Consider the following 21,245-nt stretch of genomic DNA (forward strand, 5'->3'; position numbering starts at 1 on the left):
AATAACTTTTTAAGTTTTAATGTAATATTATATTAAAAAACACAGGTTTCAGTGAATTAATTAAAAAATTTTACAATTAGTAGGCAAAATGCGAGCGGGAAGAGATTGTAACTTGGTTAAGAAATTTATAAATTTTCAAAGTTTTAGAGATATGCTCACTTTCTGCGATATGAATACATAACTAGAGAGAATTATCTTACGGTAGTTAAAGTACGTTGAGAGAGAGCTAGTTGAATTTGCGCCTCGCGTCGAGATTCTTTCGCTCCATTAATTGCAAAATGAATCGCCTAATTGACTTCTGCAGCGAGACTCGACAGCTGAATAGAAAAACTCCGTTACTTCGTCGAACAAATGGATATCCGTAATAAAAATCTCCGTTTGTTCCGTGCTTTTGGTCGCTCGTTGAAAAATGCTCCCTTCGAAATCATACGTATAGATATGCACTCGTATCGATCAGTTCTCTCCTCTGAATCTCTCTCTCTCTCTATCTATCTCTCTTTCTTTCTTTCTTTTCCTCTATCTCTCTGTGCACGTTTTTCATATGCGATTCATCACGTCAAGATCGTCGATTTCCAATCCCGTATCGCGAATAATATCGATTGGTCGCGTCGTCACATAAGAGGAACCCAAGTTACGCAGGAATATGGTTTCCCTTTTTCCTGTATATTTTCATCTATTTTCTAACATTTTCCATGGGATGAAGTTTGCAACAATAAAGAGCGCAAAGCCTCATACTTTTCACGTGCAGCGAAAAGCAATCTACCTTTTTCTCTGTTTTGCCGCGAGACACGTATTGTTAAAATCACCTCGGATCGTTTTCCTTACCGCCTGCGAGTGCTCTCTCTCTCTCTCTCTTTCTCTCTTTTTGCGGGTTTGCTATTCTTTTCATCCACGTATAAAAAAATACCAATAACGAAATATCTATTGGTAAAAACCACAGCTCTTGAGCTCTTTATCAAAAAACCGGTGACGCAAATCGCGCGCTGTTTCGCGTACCATTGTTCGTTGAGGTCGGGATAAATTAGTGGTTAAAACGTATGATCCGGAGAATTATGTTCGGCTTGAGAAGTTCCTGTATAACATTATACATTCACACCGCGGCCCTTTCTTCATTATTGCGAAACACTGTTGGGCGCTTCATAATACAGGCTCTTGTTTCAGCTTTGCGCGAGAATTGAACTTGGTCGCATAAATAAATGTCAATCTCACTCGGATGGCGAAAAGACGCCCCCGTTATTAGAAGCCTCTCTGAAAGCAACTCTCGAATTCTCATTTACGCCCCACTGCACATTTATCAAATTTGTTTGTACACCGGCTTCAACGGCGAATGTCGCGAGTTGAAAATAATGATATTCTCTCTCTTTGTAGAGAAAAAGATTTGAAAATCATTGTCACACAGAAAGTGTTTTTTGACGAGTAAAGCCGCGCGTGTCAAGTTCGTCGCGAGTTGCTTTGTAGGAAAATCTCCCAATTTTATTCGGGAGTGACATAAATATAGAATGCGAGAAGAAATATGGGGATGATATTGAAAAAAATCCCAAAGAATTTCCATACATATATATTTGATGCCGCGAAAGACGAGCCCCGAAAGTTTTAAGATAATGAAGAGGGATTGCGTGTGTAAACTCGCGATATCTCAAGGGACAAAGAAAGTTCAAAGAACGCGATTGGACGGATTTTCTGAACACTCTGTATGAAATATTTATCAGGTTAAAGATCTTTTCGTGTATTTCGGACTCTTTAGAGTGTCTTCATTCTTCATACGTGTGTTTGCGATTACCGCGCGCGTTTTCTGCGCGTCGTTATTTCTGCGCGAAATAATATTTTGGTTTTTACAAAGCGTCTCAAATAACGTGATTCGCGCAAAATAGAATCAAAGAATCCGCGTGCGAAAGGAAACGATATCCATTTTACTCGTTATTCACGAAACGCTCGAATTGCAACGGATGCAAACAAACGTGTCGTGTGTTTTTTTCTCTTCACGCGTAACTATTTTAGATATCAAACGTCGAGAGAGAGAGAGAGAGAGAGAGAGAGAGAGAGAGAGAGAAAGAAAGAAAAAAAGAAAGAAAGATCTCGGATTTTATATTGACACTTGCTTTAACATGCTCGTTTAAAATTCCGAGCCAAGTCGAAGTTATTTTTATATCTCGCGTGTGCGAGAACACTTGATAGTTGCGAAATAATTTAAACAAGATATAAATAAAATTATCTTTGAGGCTCTTCAGGTATTCTACATTTAGGCAAAACCGTACTCGACACTTGACCTGCAATTTCCAGCCGATTTCTTTGTCTCCGATATATCGACATTTTCGACATTTCTGTGAAACCAGATGCAAGATCGATCGTCACGTAGTTCCTGTCTATTTGTAGAGTTTAATCGAACAAATATGTAACGTCCTCTCTGTTCCCGTTTTTTTTCGTTTTTTTTTTTCACTCTTTTCGGAGCACTAAAATAGATTTCGCGATATTATAGACAAAGGTTTCATAAAATTAAGCACACGCGTGATTCTCGACGGCGTTTGGCCATTATTGCGATGGGCGCGATAATGAAAATCCGATCGTTCGTTATAACGTTATAGCAAAGTCTCTCGATCGCGTCGACGTCAGCCGTCGCGGTCGCTTACGAGTAGGCAATAGATCGAAATGCCATTTCGCCGCGCTCCGGAAACGCGACCGCCTGTTACTGCGCCCGCTCGTACATGTCGCGCGTACGTGTGCTTGCGGGATATTAATTTAATGCGGACATCGATCATCGTATTTTGCTTGCAAATGCGACCATTGTGTGATTAATGCCGCGATCGCACAAATTTGACGCACGCCGTGCCGTTTGTCGATTGCGCGTTTCCCGCAAATTCATGCGTATCAAAGAATAAATAATACTTTTCCTTCTATTTATTAACTTCACGTTCTTTTGGAACTAATTAAAATTATCGAGAAACAAAAAAAAAGTTGATTCTTACATCACAACAAATTGATTTTTTTTATCTTACAAAAACACTTTCTCGCCTGTGACATCTAACAAAAAAAAAGGAACATTCGCGTACTCGTTCAGAACATCTGTTAAGTAGAGAGTGGAGCTTCTTAAAACTCTCCTCTTCGAGAATGAGTTTTTGTTCTCTGCGATAAATTATGTGATGTGACCGTCAAGGTTTTTCAAAAATAAACGCAAATCGAGAAGATTGATACGTGAAAGACGATTGATTGTCACGAGCTTTCGTGCGTGCTCATGTACAATACGTCAGCGCTCGCACCCTGTACACAGGAGGGATCGATCTTCCACTCATAAGTATCAATGTTTCAAGTCGAGATGTTAGATCACTCGATGCCGCTCTCTCTTACGTGACACGTAATATTACCCGCAATCACACGCTAACGTGCGGATAACGAGTTCCGCGATGTTATGCATGCCACGAATATTTATAGCCGACTATCAGTACAGCGCGGTGTGTAGTGAGCGCATTATTTATCGCTCTCTGTTTGTGCGTATTTAAAAAACATCTCTACATCCTCGTCCAGCGGCGGAGATATAGGATATACATTTTTCTCCGTGTTGCCTCGTATCGCTTTGTATTTCAAAAATACGGCTCAAGATACTCTCCGAGCGAAACAGCTTTTCTTAACAAACAGCAGAAATTTCAAGATTTCCGCTGCGCGGCAAAACAAAAATTTTTCTTAAGGATTCTACGAATGCACAAACCATCTCTCCTTCTTGTGCTATTTTTCTTCTGAAATAATAAAATAAACTGTATATTTTATGCGTTTACTGAAGGTTCACTTCACTTTTTATCAGTTCAAGTCGCTCCTTTCTCTTCGTCCTCTCTCTCTCTCTCTCTCTCTCTCTCTCTCTCTCTCTCTCTCTCTCTCTCTCTCTCTNTCTCTCTCTCTCTCTCTCTCTCTCTCTCTCTCTCTCTCTCTCTCTCTCTCTCTCTTTCTCTCTGATGGTGAGATCGTTCCATACAAGGACTGAGACGTCTATCTTGGTGTGACACTTTCTAACACTTTATCATTGGATGAACAGGTCAACAATACCATTTCACGGGTCATTGCATCACATCATTGAGTGAAGATATATAAATACAAAATACATTCTACAAAATGTATTCTATAAAAGAAGTGATATTTTATAATAAAGTAGTAACGCCACACAATTGAAAAAACTTAATATATACTTTCTATATAATTTTTATATATAATTATACGATATTTGTGTAAAAAATCAGAAACTTATGTAGACTTTATAGATCACGTTTTTTATATCCGAAGTACTCCGTGTTGTAAATAACAAAACGATTTATTAGTGAAACTAACAAGTAACCCATCGAAACTATTTTCCGTGATTATTTACAAAAACATTTACTAGAACACAGAAATGGAACAAAAGAAAAAGTTTTTAAAATAAAAAGTATTTAATGCAAAACAACTTGGCGCGGCTGCACCTCAAATAGTGAATTTAATGAAATATATTTATCAGACACATGCATAAATCTGACATGATACTTACTCAAAACTTATTATCAGTATCAATTTTAATCCTAGTATAATTTTATAATAAAATTATAATTCTAATATATATAAATTGTACTTCTCTAATATTTTACCGACGTATTATAATATATATAAGTAAAAATTAAAAAAAAAATTATCTTTAAAGTAGCTTTTGGCTTTCTTTTGCAGCCGCGTCAAGTTGTTTTGCATTAAATACTTTTTATTTATGCGTTGATGTTTGGAATTCGATATCGGGTGATATCTGCAAGGAGCCTTTTTGTACTTTCAAAGAAAGCCCCTGTACGAATTTTTATTGTTAAATAATTCATAATTCTTTTCTTTATTTCTTAATATTCATTTATTTTGATTTTGATTTTTGTTTTGCTTTTGTACCTGTAAAAGAAACTTATACAAATTCTTAATGTTAAACAATTCTTTCTTTGTTTCGCTTATTACTCACTTATTTTTATTTTTATTTTTTTATTTCTCTTATTTTTATTTTTTGTTTTGCTATATTTTTTATATTTTTATATATTTTTGTATTTTTTTTATTTTGTTTGTTAACTTTGTGCTTGAGGGGTCCTTCCTGGAGCGCTTTAGAAATAAAGCGACTATTTATCTATTTATCTATCTATCTCTTTCTCTCTCTCTCTCTCTCTTTGGTGATACAACCGAAAACTGTATAGTTATGATTCGCGCATCATTACATGTAATTGAACTATTTTCGCGCACACGTGTCAGTTGCGTGTTTTTCCACATTTGACATGTATGCGCGTCATTTTGATATATATCTCAATTACGCGCTTGATGAGGTCCATGGATGAGCCGGAAATGAATGAGCGGACACGTTACCCGCGCGCTAAGTAGCGTACTTTTATACTAACCCGACATTAATCGTTATCACGCGGCTAAGCCGCGGAGCTGTCTCTGTCAGAGGAAAATTTTTTTTGCCGGCTATAATTTCTTCCTAACTCCGTGACAGCATCTAAAACCTGTTACTGCAGCTTTCTCTCCGGTTTTTTTTCTCTCTCTCTCTCCACGTCTCGCTTGTTTGCATAATTAAAGCGATCGTGTATCTTCTTTGTGTAACGTATATACGCCGGAGAATTAATGTTACATTGAACTATTACTTGGAAGTAAGAACGATATATATGTTGTTTGTTTAAAAGAATCGTTTTTTAAAAAAACTCTCGCAGCTTGATGCGCAGGTGAAATTGTAACTTATTTATGTTTTTGTATTTATTCAACGTCAGAAAAAAAGAAGATCATTGGATATACCAAGCAACTTTCGTAGTTAACATGCAACTGCTAGTTTCGTAACAAGATTCAGGATTATCTACTGTGTCTGATGTTGCATTTTACAATGTTCAATATCCCGCGGCTACGCAATGATAATGCAAAAGTTGTTTCACATCTCAGGACTCAAGAAAAAGAAAGAGAGAAAGAAATAGAAAGAAAAAAGAAGAAGAATCGTATTGAATTACTACAGTGTAAGTGTCATTAGACAGCACAATAGTCGGACATGTATGAATAATTTAATGTTTGAACGCAGCGATATCATCGATAACGATTCTCTATCGTCTGTCCTTCGTACGTTGCAGCAATATAACTAATTCCAAGCAAAAAAAGTCGACGCTTTTAAAGAAATGATAAATCGTTAGAGGCGAACGTGCCGTTTTTATAATTTAATATAAACATAAAATGTGAATTTATACATTTATAAATATGAATTTACAGTTTTCGTACAGATTTATTCAGTTTTGTACAGTTTGGAATACCTCAATCAGAGAGTAAAATTTCAATTAAAGCAACTTTTCATAATTTAATGCTTTACAAAATTCACATTGCTTTCACTCACAGCTTTCGCTGAAAATTCGATGAAATCAAACAACTCCGTAAAATAGGCTTAGAGAAAGAGACTTAATTGCCAGCAATCGGCCATACCACTAAATATAAAATATGAAGATACGAAGCATAAAATTATCACGTTCGCAATTTAAAAAAAACGAAAGAAAGAGAGAGAGAGAGAGAGAGAAAAAAGGTGAGTTGTCTTTAAAAGGAAAGACAAGAAATGAAGAATCTAACGAGTCGGTTTCTTCCGGGTTAAACTTGATTATCGCACGTGAGCAAAAAGCAAAAAAAAAGACACCGTGATTTTGATCATGTGACGTTAAATAATTCCATCGGATTGAGCACAGAGCGCGACGAGGCCAAGCATTTTAGAGAGGTTGTCGAGTCGAAATCATTTGCGCGCCATTGTGAAATATTATAATGGATCGCATCAACGAATAAAAGCTTCGGTTCATTTTACATTCATTCGCATGTTTATTCCCCGCGAGCATTATGATTTATTGATTCGTCTCTCTGTCAGTTTCGCGATCATAAAGAGGTCTCTTTAGACGAAATAATTTTCCGAACGAATGCCGCGTATTTGCGTATGTAGAATTTGTATGATATATTCGCTACATACTTTGAATTTCACGTTGTGCCGCATAGCGAGCGTGCCGCTATGTATGTGTGTATTTTCCTGTATACTTCTTTATAAGAAATTTAGAATTATTTTGCAAGTGTACTTTTTTGAAATGCAGAGTATTAATGCGCGTTTGTATCACAATTTTGCATTAATTTATTTACACGCAACATCAACCATTCATTGTATTTTCACGTATGAATTTTTAATTTGGTTTGAAAGCATCACGAAATGCATTACAGTAACAATGTCGGAAGAAAATAATATTATATCTTCAAAAGAGTAAAAAAAAAGAGAGAAGAAAATAAAAGGATAGAATTTACTTAGATATAGACGCGCACTTAAATTTACCGTCAATTTTCACAGTCAATCGTGTTTAATAGCGCAATTTAAAGGAATGAACAAAATAATTCTTGATTGTTAATTTTTAGCCAGTTATAATGCAACAAAAAACAAATTATATTTTCTTTTTCTTCTATATGTACAAAACACGTTTTGTACATTTGTACAATACATATAGTTATTGATTTTTCAAAATATCTGTAGAATATAGAAATATACAAATAGAATAAAAAATAATAAAAGGAATATATAATACGCATTCACATTTCTTTGTGCATTTCCCGATTAAACCCATGAATATAAACTAGAAACAGAACATTACGATTTCTAAAGTAACCTTACCTTTATGCCATAGTTACTCTCCTCGTAAATGATGGAGACGTAGCTCCAATTCATCGCTTTCACAATGTCGACCATTGCTTTGACCTGATAGTGATCGCTGGGAATGGTGCGGGTGAAATATTCGAAGCGTTGTTTGTTGGAAAGCTCCGGACTCGTTGAGAAAAAGGAGACCTACGCAAAACAAAGTCTAGTCGTATTTCCATTGTAAATCAAACAGAAAGACGTAGATTGCAAATTTTTTAATGCCAGATTCAATCGTGTCGTATTATTATTATTTTATATTAAGAGTGCGATATTTTTTCACATGACAGATGTCTACTCTAATCGTACATTACTTTATACTATAATATAAATAATATAAATAATACACTGTGGAGTATAGAAATGTTATGTTAAAACAATTACAGAATAAAACTAAATTCATAAAAAATTTAAAATCCGAAAATTTTATAAAACCTTCAAAAAAGAAATAAAACCAATTTCTTTAAAGCATGGGATATGTTATATTGATTATATAGATTCTATAATATAATAACTAAGAGTCAACAAGTCTCTCAAATCACTCAAGTCAGTTGCCTCTTTTTTTCCGAAACTATTTTAATCTCGCTCAAACATATCGGAGCGTCGGAAAGTTTCTTTTCAGGAAAGATTGAGTTTTAATCACAGAGCCAAGCCTATTGGAGGAACTTCGTTGCGTCGCATACGCGATATCATACGGATGTTTGCACGGGTATGGGATAAATTCTGTTCCTGATTGCGGGCAACTACGATTCACGTAGCTAAAAGCGAAGTAAACTCGAATTCCCTTGAAAGTGGCCGTCGTTTCTGTCCCGCAAACCGCTTCCGCTAGATCCGGAACAGATCGAGAGAGCAAAGCCGTGTAATGTAATAGCTGAAGAGAGAAAAAGAAAGGAAAAAATAGAGTCACACACGTGTAAGCTCGCGGATTTTTCTCGAGGGAAAATCATTGGAGACAGTGATACATGGCCGATAATTCAAGGATACGTATAATCGACTGATTTATGTCGTTCGATGCTCTTTAAAAACGCGGTCCGCTCATCATCCGGCAAGGAGACCAGCTCTCTCGATGCACGGTGACATAAATTTCGCTAAAAAACATCTCAAGGATGCCAATATACAACGGTCTTGGTATTCGAGCGTTTTCAAGGAGATGCAATGTCAAAGCGCACAAGAGATATAAGTAATCAAAGAGCTGTCCTTTCGGAGAGAGAAGCGGGGGATTCAAGAAGAATGTAGTAAGAAACGCAGTCAAAGACCGTAAAAAGATCGCAAGATCTAAAGGCTTAGGGGCGACTGTATAGATCCAAATATTCGGAAATCAAAGTTCTTCGTCCGGCACAAAGAATCGAAGTTTAAAGGCTCTCGAGAAGCGTAAAAATCTACACAGATACACACAAAGAATAGTGAAAATTTTCAAACGTATGTACAAACAAACCGCGATTGACGATCCGCCGACACAAATATTTCGTCATCGCACTCAACGAGAATTACGCGAGTAATTTAAATCACGAGTTTAAGGATCTCGAGGATTTCAAACGGAATAGAGGATATGAAATTAATCATTCAATCCTTTGGGAGACAAGAAGCACTCGGAGAGGGAACAACGACGGTATAGCTGCGTAATTGCAAAGGGTCGTTGTCGTTTGTCTAAATCGCGCGTTTCGCAATGTAATTCCGTATAATAAGTTTCGCCATCAGTCTGGTTTTTATCTAACCGAGCTATCTTTTTTCACATAACGCTCCCACGTACGTCATTGGTGACATTTATCGAGAAAAAGGTGATTTCGGATTGATGTGGTCGCGAGCTGGCAAACTCGGATGATTAATCATCCTTTCGTCACGTAATGGCGATCTTCTTCGAGATCAACTCTCATCGGTTGGCTCTCGCGATACGATCACGTTAAGAAAACATTGATGAAAAAGATACGCCCCTGTTGTCGCGATTATCGCACAAAAACCGATAAGCTTCTCTGTTCACAAAAGCTCAATTTTCGATCAACCAGTTAATTTGTGACTCACTGAAAACATAAACAATAAATTCGGATTGTTTTTTTTTTTTTTTTTTTTTAATCTTATATAACACTTCTGCGCGCGCGCAAATAGAACGGTATCGATTGTCTGTTCGATTTGTCTCGACCGGTAACGAGATTTCAAAATGTCCGATCACAACGACGACGTCGCGTCGATGCGTAAGCAACGGATGAGTTTATGTAGTGAGAAACGAGATGGGTGTTATCTCGCCGCCGCAAAGGTAGCCAGCTCTACTTTTCTCCGGAACAATGCGCGCGTTTCTATCATACATAGCGGTATGCTGCACACACCGCCGGGAATATATTTATCACGGTTTGTCAGATTCAGAGTGGCTAAACCACTTACTGCGCTAACACGTCCGTTCCCGACCATGTGCCAGCACGCGCGCGCGCGCGCGCGCGCCGACAATGACGACGATAGATCGAAATCGCTCAATTCGCTCGATTAGCTCTCGATCGATCGGTTCAGAGATCGTTCATTTTTTTTGCAAGATGAGAGTATTATAAAATCTTTGTGACGAAACATTATAAATCTTCGTAAAGCACTTGTAGAGAAGAGTCTACTGAAAATCTGATGAATTATTCGCGACGTCAAGTCGAGTATTTAAGATTTTTTTCTCACTCTCGTCTTGTCCTTTCTTTTCCCATCAGCAACGTTAAAAGTCCGGAAAACTTTAAATTGATCAGAACAAAATGTCAAAAAAAAAAAATCTCATCTCTTTCATCCCGTCGTCGGTGATGAAATAAGTAACAAATATTTATAATTAACGTTGTTTGTCGATGATCATATTGTGGTAGCGCGCGCGTCAAAATAATTGATTACATGCTGAGATATATTAATTTTCCGCATAAGTAGTCAATTGCGCTTTTTTTTTATCGATTATCTAAACGCAAAAGACAAAATAAACGTGCGGCAAAAAACTACACGGTATCGAACAATTTACGTAAAACATCGCACATAGTGCGAAAGAAATGCAAGTATCAGCAGATTGTGCTTAATTAGAAATTTGCTAAAAAAAAAAAAAAAAAATAATTTTTACGTGCATCAAAAAATTCATATTAAGTTGCACGTATCTCATATCGATCTTTGTTCCACCATTATCTACGGGGTTAATTGAAGATTACGTGATACGGATGCAATGCGCCGGATTCTATGTCGGGATATTTGCATTTTTTATCGTGACCACGTCTGAGGGTCGTAATCAATATAGCCGATCCCTTTGTGGAATTTAGAAAATGACGTTATCGTTAATTGAAATGAACCGGCTGCGCTCAAACTGTGTGAAATTGCGAGCACAAAAGCTACGCTGATAAAATGGAACTTGTTGTGCCAAATTATACGATAATTTGTCAATGCTTCATGCGACTCGGTAACAAGAATTAGATGTGCTTCGCATACATCAACGGTGTAATCAAGTGTTACAAGAATTTTAATTTTTTTTTTGTTTAATTTTTATACATATAGTTATTTCGACGGATTGATACGATTGATTCGATTGTTTTATTTCGTTTACTTGTTCTCTGTGAGTATATATATTCGCGTAGCAATTTGAACGCTCTTTGAAATCAAATTAATTTCAAAGTCTTGTATAAACATTCTCGCGTCGCGTATAAATTTTTAACTGAATATATAATTATGAAAAGATATCGGTTTGTATAACGACGAGAAGAAGATGATCGCACTTCGAAGATACATTTATCGCGAGAAAATAGTACTTAGCGACTGAATCGAGTAGCGATAAAAATGCTAATTTTTCGCGGCGATCGGAGTTGCGAGTTCGGGTTAATTAAAAAATTTTACGAGCGATTATAACTGTACTCTTAATCGGATAATGTAAATCGCGGCCCGTCGTCGTCCGAGACGAAGGCTTTATAGATCGAATCTAATTATTTCTTTTTTTTTCCAAGTATTATCTCCGAGACTCGACCTCCGTGCGCGATGAGACGGCGGTCTTAATGAACGTTTTTCATTTTCCTCTTTAATATCACTGCGCAAAGCAAATTTTCCACTCGGAAATTTTTGTACTGCACTTGCTTCTGTCTTTTTCTTTCGGCGAATAGATGCGATCGAGGAGATTCGACGACAACCACGACGACGACGACGGAAAGGGACGAGAACTTTATCGATCATTATTCAAATCCCAGCTGCGCGACGAGCTACGTCGACGGCATATATTCAAGTGAGAAATTTCGTAAGGACGCGATGCAGCTTCCTGACGAGATGCGATTTCATTATTTAGTTCATCTGACTTGAACTCGGCGTTGGCTTACGGTCTTGAATCTCGATCGTAATCCCTTTGCGTTTTCAGCAACGACTGGAGAACCACTTACAGAAATTGCTGTTGAGCGGTTTCTTTTCGACTAATTTGATTTGCAAAATTCGCCGTGACTGAAATTTACGATCAACGTGTACTCGGTGTGATTAAAGCTATTTTATTTCAATTAAACAAGCAATAATTAATAAACAAAATTATTAACGGTTTTATCTGGTTAGAAAAAAAAAGAAAAACTGTATGGCGTGTGCGTGTCGTGCGAGAATTCCTTTTAAATAATAAATTGCAAATATTTATGAAAATATATTGATGCATAATAATGAGAAATATTGAAAAATAATAAATTTATAACGTTCAACATTATAATCTTTTTTAATATATGTATACAAGCCAGCTAGTGTATGATCCAATTAACACACTTTATTAATTTTCAGCTCAGACTTTTATCTCTGTGGTTGAATTATTATTTACTCGATAAACTCGGGATCTTGTATTACATTATTAGACTCTTTGCTGTTGTACAGAAGAATAATTCCGAGAGTAAATTTTTTTTTTTTTTTTTACATTATTTGACGGAAACAATTTATTCTCTTCCTACCTTTATATATCTAACATATACAGTCTCTCTTGTGAAGGAACGTTATTCTCAAGTTTCAGCTTATATTGTGTTTCAAGAAATAAAATGTACGACACGTGAAGTAATTTTATAAGTATGTGCGTGCATGTATATCAATATATCAGTAATTTACATCAATCTTTCACGGAGAGCTGCCAGAGAGTTGGAGTCTTTGTATGTGCGTGTGTGTCGCCGACTCCTTGTTCCACTTGTCGATCACATATGTATACGCACGCAGGTACAAGCTGATTGACGGGAATAGGAACGAGGTACTCCTTTGACGCGTATGCACTTTCCGTTCACGTGGCCAGACGCTTATGGCCAGAGAGTGTTGTACGCCTACGTTTCTAACGTCGATCGTGTGTACGTCATCTCGCTGACAAGGTGCGGGGTAAAATCGTTTTAGTTGGCCGGTCGTCCATCGCTTCGCGATCGCATGTAAATGCGACGAGCGACGATACTGTCGATATAAGCTCGCGATCAACGGGATGAATAATGCATTCCGTCGCGGGAGAGATACCGCATAGCCAATTTAAAAATGCATTTATCTCGAACCGAACACACATTTCCGCTTATATACATATAAGTGTTGCATATTGCAATATATATCTATACATATATACATATATATATAAAAGAATAACATTTTGTGAGAAAGAAAAATCTCACGTCGAATGCGGGACCTATACTTTAAGTAGAAAGTTTAGGCGTCGCGAGTAAGGCGCAAGATTGATTACTTTCGAATGATTAAATTGCCACTCCGGAAAGATAGAGTTCTTCGTAATAGGGAAGACGTGTTCTCTGTCACTGGAGGAAATCAGCTTTAATCAGACCGTGTTACGAATCACCTCGTAAGTGACGAAGATCGAACGCTTTCCGATCCCGTGAACCTGTTATGAATATGTATAAACGTAAATTGCTGAGGTTGCACGAGGAGAGAAGTGCAGTAGTTCACGGGACAAGTTATGGTTATATCTCCTCGATCGGACAGCTATTTCGCAACCGAAAAAAAATAACGACTCATCAGTTATCTGCAACACTCGCGGAGCGTGAGAACAAAAAACAAACAAACTCGAATAACTCGAAAAACAATGTTTTGCTCGTTCAAAAATTTATACGCTAAGAAAAATTATGTTATATATTGCAACTTAATTATGGTTCGACGGTAATGTCATCATCGTGTCTCATTGCAGATAATTAGCTTGGAACAAATTGATTAGAAATTGATTAGGAAAAAAAAAAAAAAACATCCGACGACAAAGTAAGTAGCACTGGCGATTTAAATTGTCCGAAAGAACGAGCTTGTTACATGCTTGTCGACTTTGGATCTTTAAGTAAAAGTATGAAATTGACTGGGTCTGGAAAATTCATAAAAGTTTGCAAGGACTTTTTTCAGAATAACGTCTCTAATGCCAAGAGGGGAGCCGATCACGGTTCGCGTCACATACATTCTCGAACAGTTTCCTAGTAGTTTGGCGCAACGTAGAAGCCGACAAGTTTTCACAAGATCGACTAGTTTAACGGACACATCGAGAAGAGGCTAGAATGGGCACGAGGAAAGTAAACTATTTTGTAATGTAGCGAATATAAGAAAACTTTTAGTCTGCTGGGAGCAATAACGATAACTAAAAAAAAAAAGAAAAAAAAAGAACAGAAAAAAAAAAAACACGAACGATACAACGTCATGAGATCCAGTTAAAGTTTCGACAAATTGTCGAATTATAAGTTCGCGATTCTTATCATCACGCAAGTTTCGATAACATGAAATTGTTATTGAGCAATTCAAACTTTGCGTCTAATAAAATATTTGTAGATTATATCCACTCGTTAAATATTTTTGTTTCTGAAATGGTTTGAAAGAAATTCTACGCGGAAAATAATAGATATTGTATTATATAAAATGAAATAGCAGAATTGTTATTATTTCAAGAGATAGAGCAGACCCCTAGGGGTGATTTTACGGTTCTCGAGTGCTATTAATTCACAGTAAAGTTTAGAGAAACTTTAACACATATGTATATATATTATATATAAGTGAAAAAAATTATATATATATATATATTATATATATATATAATTAAACTCTAGTCGATCTTGTGAAAATAATTATATATATATATATATATTAAATTATATATATATATATATATATATATTGCATATTATTTTTCAGTTTGATTACTTTTTGCGATAGCGGAGGGGAAGTCTACACGTCTTTGTTCCGAGCTTGTATAAAATCAGAATCTGAAATTTGTTTGGCCCCGCGTCCGATATTATTCTCCGTTTCCTCATACAAATGCAATTCAAATGCACTCCTGAGAGTCGTTTCTCTGAACTTCAAGTAGCTGTATAAAGTTGCAGATCGCGGCGTTGTGTGTCTGTTTCACGAAAGAAAGAAAGAGAGAGAGAGAGGAAGAGAGATAGAAAGAGCACACTTTGTGGAAAATGTGTAAAAATCCCACCGCACGGCGAAATTATGAACCGAAATTAAATCCGCCGCAGTTTCTTGAGACTTATATTCCTTGCCTGATCCTTTCCACATCTTTCCCCGAATCCCCACGAAATCTCTTCGAGAAAGTTCGCCGCCGTGGATTTTCAAAGGCATGAATTGGCGGTGACAGCACGTGTTTTTGCTGAGAGATATTCGTTCTTCGACTCAAGTCACTTGACTCGAAATCTTCGCCTAGAAGTAACGCGTCGTTTCTCACGTGTCAGCACGTGAGGATGTGTTACACATTTCCGTTTTCTCTACGTCTCTAATTTTGTTCCGTCACGCACCACAAAGATTTTCGATGAGCGAAAGGACGCACTCTGTTGTTAAACGTCAAGTCTGCACGATTGACACATTGTAAAATACATAATACTTAACATATATACGCGCGTCTTTCTCTGACAAATCCCGCATACGTCATTTATTTCGTTATTTGATCGCGCGTTAATTTTGCTTGACAAGCTAAGGATCATTATCGTTTATTGTTGTACCAATTCCCTGGGTTTGATCCTTAATGCGATCTTCATAACTTTGCATGTAAATCTATGTATTAACGCGATCGATCTGTGCGCCGTCGCACACTCGTCACGACAAAAGACTTTTGATGTTGTAAAACGGCCGATCCTCAATATGGACGATATAAGCAGAATTAATCTCATCTCTCGCCTAGCATAATCGGCTGTTGGCGTTTGGGGATAAAGATGTTGTGTAGAGGATAAATTATCATTGCGAAGTTCTTAAGCGCGTGCGCATTATATACAGAATATCGGTTTCGAATATGATAGTCGAATCATGAACAAAGAGGTAAAGCTTGAATTAGCGAGCGTGTCCTAACCAACGTTATTTTGGATTGACTGGTTTCGTTGGAACAAAAATCGAGATAATTCCAAGTTTTGTTGATATATTATTAATTTTTATACATTTAAGTTTTTAACCTGTTTTTCTACCTACTGACATGCGTAAATTTTTGATATTATTTTGGAATTTTTCATGTTCGCGCGTGTTCGATTTCAGTCGAGAAACGTCGAAACCCGTCGTGAAATTTTAAAAAAAGGATGTGTTTTTATTTCTATAATTCATACGACTTAAATAAAAGTTTTCGACTAACTTGATCTTATTCTCGTTTATTCCACGGAGCTTGCAAATTAGCGCTGTCAAAGTTTCATTTCTGCATTACGCCTGATCGGCGGTCGACGACAAATATCGGGCACGGCAGGAAGTTAGAGTTAAAGTTTAACAGCAATACGGCACTTTCGCGGTCGGATGGCTAACGCGTTATAGTGGCACCCGTTAAACCTCAACTAATAGAGGGCTGAGAGAGCTAAAACGGTCCAAGAGACTCGAATGGCTTGTAAGGAGAGTATACCGTCGGAGGAGGTGATTTCACGGTACGAAGATTTTAAACCGCGACTTCCGTAAATTCTCACGTCAAGAATAAAGTTTTCACGGTTTACTGCCACCTCGGATTTTCACCCTCAGCAACGCGCGCGACAGTATCGAGTCTTTCCGTGACTCTCGTGAATTTTTTTGTTTTACGGCGCTATCGAAAAACACAGCGCACAGTTGAAAACGTCAAACCGCATGTCCGAAATTTTCTATTTGCATTCACCGCATTTTCTTCGTATTGAATAATGTAAAACAGCGTGAGAAACAACGAAACTGCTGGTTCGAAGCTTTAAAAATACAAAACGTAAAGTTGCAATGCATTTTATATTTACAAATGAATACGTGAAACATTTTCTAAATACGTTACATTGTTTTGTGTAATATATTAATTTAATAATTACACACGCTCTTTTTGTATTATAAAATACAATTGAATAATAATAAAGACTTACCTGAGGAATCTTGAACAATCGCAAGAGATTGGCAACCTGAATCGACGTAACTGAACTCGCCGCTCCGACGACCCCGCTAATTACTTTTCGCACGGCGGTTTTGTTGCAGTGATATTCCGCGCCGTCTATGTTGCTTATCGACCCTGAAACACACAAACGATACCACACAAAGCTAGTCGCCGTGTTCACAATTTATTTAAAAGTAACGTTTGGAATTAACGCATATTAATTAGTTTAATGGAATTTCCATCGGTGAGCTCTGTTTGCTGCTGGCAAACGCTGAGAGAGATGCATCCGCGTTAATAATATTAATGATATTATTTTGTTGCGGATGGTCAATATTTTCATTGTCGTGTATTCGATACACTCGTCAGTTAATCAGTTTATGATAATTCGTTTTGCACGATGAAGGTGGCGGATGTTCAATCAATAAGAGATGCGATATGTGCAAAAAGGAAAAAAACAAAAACAAGAAAAAAAAAAAACGGACCATCCGACCGATGCCGATGAATATATATATGCAGTTAATATATGCAGTTTGCACAAGCACAAAGCAAACGAATAATTCAAATATTTTGTTTTTCTATTAGTTTATTTTTATCAACATTGGATTTGTTTCGCATCTTTTATTCATATCTCCAATATATCTTTTCTCGTATATACATGTATAATATTATTATCTCTCATTTACACTGTCAAACTTTTGCAACTACTGATTGCACGCGTGTATTTTTGTTCAAACTTAAAAAAAATTTTAAAAACCATTTAAAACCATTCCCACTCTGTCACATTCAAATTCAGTCTTAAAGACACCCTTGACTAAATAACATCATTTTAATCACATGACTAATAGAGATATACAGATGTGAGAATTCATAGAATAAAGGTACGTCATTAGTCTAAATATCTATTGTATATTCTAAGGTTAACTACATTTAAACATTCCAAAACACTTTTAATTGATAATTTAATAAATGTTATTTAAACCTATGTAAAACGATTTCATTACCGAATATGTAATTTATTGTACAGCACACTGAGGAAGAACTTAAAACAAAAGTCGAAACGTTTGTTACATAATATCAAATTTCAATACATCTGCAAAACATCCAGCAAAACTAGTTCAGTAACGCCTAATTTATTCAACACAATTTGATTAAAAAAAATTAATCATTCGCGATACGCACGATCAAACGAGTACGGTAGAGACTCTCATATATCCGAATCCCCCATTATCCGAATAATTCTAATATCCGAACATTCTATCATCCGAACGTACAGACGGCGTCATTAATTTGAAGAATAGGCGCGGGGATCGGAGGGCAAGCGGGGCGGTTGCTCGTAGCGCCAACGGGCGCCGTACTAACTAACTAGTAGCAATCGGGTGTCCACAACTGGACACTCGATTTTGGGACTAATGGATATTTGGATCAACTGGACTTTTTATGTGATCCCCGCCCCTATTCTTCGAATTAACCTTTTCGCTCCGGGACTGGTCCATATATGGACCAGCAAGAAAAGCGAACGTAATAGATGTTTATAAGGTCAATTTAATGCACTAAATTTAGGAAAAAAATTGAAAAAAATCCTGGTTACTTCTTTGACCTTCAAAATTAACTTTGAAGGGGGGGGTAGCAGGTTATTATTAACTTTTTCAGCTAAAATGCGAGGTCAATTTTAAAGGAAAAATCCCCGGAGCGAAAAGGTTAATGACGCCGTCTGTACATGTAAATATATTGAATACAAACATTGCTATATATACGAAACGTTGTTCGGATATTAGGATTATTTGGATGAAGGTTCGGATAATGGGGAGTCTCTACTGTAATTTATATACGATGTTCACGCGATGTTTATTCTGTGAGTAACAAACTCGGTAAAATTTTCTATAGCGCGATTTAAAGAATCATTATGTTTTTACTTTCGTTTTTCTTATCGTCTGAATTTTATTTACGCCACGCAGTCTAACACCTGTTGAGTTTGCGATTGTTCTTATCAATTGCCCGCCATCGATTTATGGTTCGCGTGTGTAAATACAGCTTACGGAAAAATTTCGATTTAATAGCCTCTTAAATTCGATCCTGCGACAATATATAACGATTCAACGTAACACAATTTTATGTACGTCGTTTTGCTTCGATTACAATTATTGTTACGCAAATACATAAAAGAGAAATATAAGTCGGAGGAGATGCTGTTTCGCGCGTCACACGACGCCTTCGCGTGTTCGCTAAAAATCGTTTCTCCCGACGCGGACGTTCTGTATATACCAGTAGTTACGTAAATTCGACGTTTGCATAATGCAGACAGTATTGTTTGTATTTCAAAGACCGTCCCGAAGAATTTCAAACGCGCCACCGCCGTCGTCTGCATAAGAAATTAACTTGCCCTCCTTACAATTTTACACTCGAGAAACACTGGTTTGCGGTTTTCTAACTCGCGCGCGTGATCCGCGCGAGAATGTTTGTCAATGAATTTCATTCTTATTTCTATACATATAGACAATGTAAATGTTTGCCGAAGGTTCACCCGTTACGGGGATACCGAGTGGATAGAAATACCATAACAACTCTTTCTCGAAGATTCCGCGTTTTTTTTTTCTTTCTTTTCCCGACGCTTCCTCTTTTTCTCGTCTTTTTTCCCGTCTCGCGAAACGCGTGAAAAGAGTTACGGTGAAAATGTTTTTCACGGCGCTGAAACGTCGACAAATCAACGGGGAACGAAGTTACTACCGCGTGGGCTACACGTATTCGCGTTCGATTCGCGCGAAAACGCCGATCGAAGAGAAAAAGAAGAGCGTGGAATGGCGCGGTGGAATATCGCGAGAGAAAAGAGAAACACACAGCGTAAAACGTAAAACAGATCGCGATGTGTGTTTGGTCAGCCGTCACGAGAAAAGAGAGGAAGAAGAGAGAAGGGAGAAAGGGTGGGCGTCTGCGCCTTTTCTCTCGACCCTCTCGCACACACGTTCCGCTGCTTCGCGCTGCAAAACGAGATATCTTATTTTCACGGATCTGCGCACACGATAATGCACGTTCTACTCTTTTGGTCCAAGATTGTGGTCTTGTGTGAAAAAGCGAGATAGGCCGGACGCGATACGCGAGAATAGCGTTCGCGGAGAAATATTTCGCGTATATACGTTTTCACGTCGAACAGACGACTGATCCCGGGATGTTACGAGGTAAACATCCTAACAACGAAAATACACACACCGCGCGATGTGTGTAGCCAGCACGAAGATTTATTTTACTACGTACACTACATTTTAGTTCACTGAAAAAAAAAAAAAATCGTGTTCTCGCGGTAAGAAGAGCGCGTGTTTCGGTATTCTCTATTTTACGTCGGTGTTTCTAAAACACCGTCCTCTGAGAGTGAGATTATGTTCTTAGTTTACTAACAAACTTCAGAGGCATGTGACATTCTCATTGAGAATATCTAATTATCTTTCAGAAAAGGGCTTTCTTGCCTTAGGATAAACGCTTTTTGACGCTGGTTTAAGAAAGAAAGAAAGATATTGGATATATAAAATTAAAAATGGGAAATTCTTAAGACGAGAACATACGGATTTTTGTTTGATGTTCAATGAAGCTAAAAAATTATGATATGAAAAGAAGATGATATTCTGTTACTCGATCTTACAATAAAACGTTTTCAAACAATTTTTTTATGAAGATCAAAAGATGATTGTAACAGTAGATATATGTTGTAACAAAAGAATTTTTAATAATCACGAAAGAGATAATTCGGAGAATTTAAATTTATATCAAAAGAACGAGAAGACAAACGCGACCAATGAGAAACGAATCTAATTAATTATAATTTTTCACATCTAGTTTTTTTCGACGACAGAGGTGCGCCACATTTTCCGGATGCGCTCACTTTATTTAACATCGAACCGATTCGTCTCTGTAAGTAATACGTAATAATTTTTATTTACTTTACCGGGGATCATAGACATATAAAGTATAGACTGGAAATTGCGAGGTATTCACTTCGCGACGCGTCGTAGACTACTTCGTGTGAATTCGTGATCGGCGGAAATATCCGAACGCTTCTCGCTGAAGTTTTACGGAATTCGACGAATTGCGAACTCACACACGGTGGGAAAAAAAATTAGGTAAAATCGTACGCATAGATGTGCGTTGAGTCAGCGTAACTAATCTAATATTAACGAAAATTGCTTTTAATTACTATATTATTCTCGAAAAATTGCGATATCGTACTTGTGAAACGAAATTCGAACGCCTCTCGCAGCCTCTAGTTCGCGTTGATCCGCATTTTTACGATTGTGTCGATTGCGACACATATAAGCGATGCAAAAACTCATGTCGCAG

General features: G+C 37.1%; 1 protein-coding gene across 1 annotated transcript in view; it reads right to left on the reverse strand.

The window, feature by feature from the left end:
• LOC109860108 (metabotropic glutamate receptor 2-like) overlaps positions 1-21,245 on the reverse strand; it is an 84,627-nt gene that overhangs the window by 18,448 nt on the left and 44,934 nt on the right. The window contains exons 2-3 of the mRNA XM_020438976.1: positions 16,912-17,054; positions 7,643-7,813 (exon numbers count right to left, since the gene is read on the reverse strand). Coding sequence (XP_020294565.1) covers positions 7,643-7,813; positions 16,912-17,054 — 314 coding nt within the window. The remainder of the gene's footprint in view (positions 1-7,642; positions 7,814-16,911; positions 17,055-21,245) is intronic.

This window comes from Pseudomyrmex gracilis, unplaced genomic scaffold (assembly GCF_002006095.1).
Source record: "Pseudomyrmex gracilis isolate BER0280 unplaced genomic scaffold, ASM200609v1 scaffold_330, whole genome shotgun sequence".
Classification (NCBI taxonomy): domain Eukaryota; kingdom Metazoa; phylum Arthropoda; class Insecta; order Hymenoptera; family Formicidae; genus Pseudomyrmex; species Pseudomyrmex gracilis.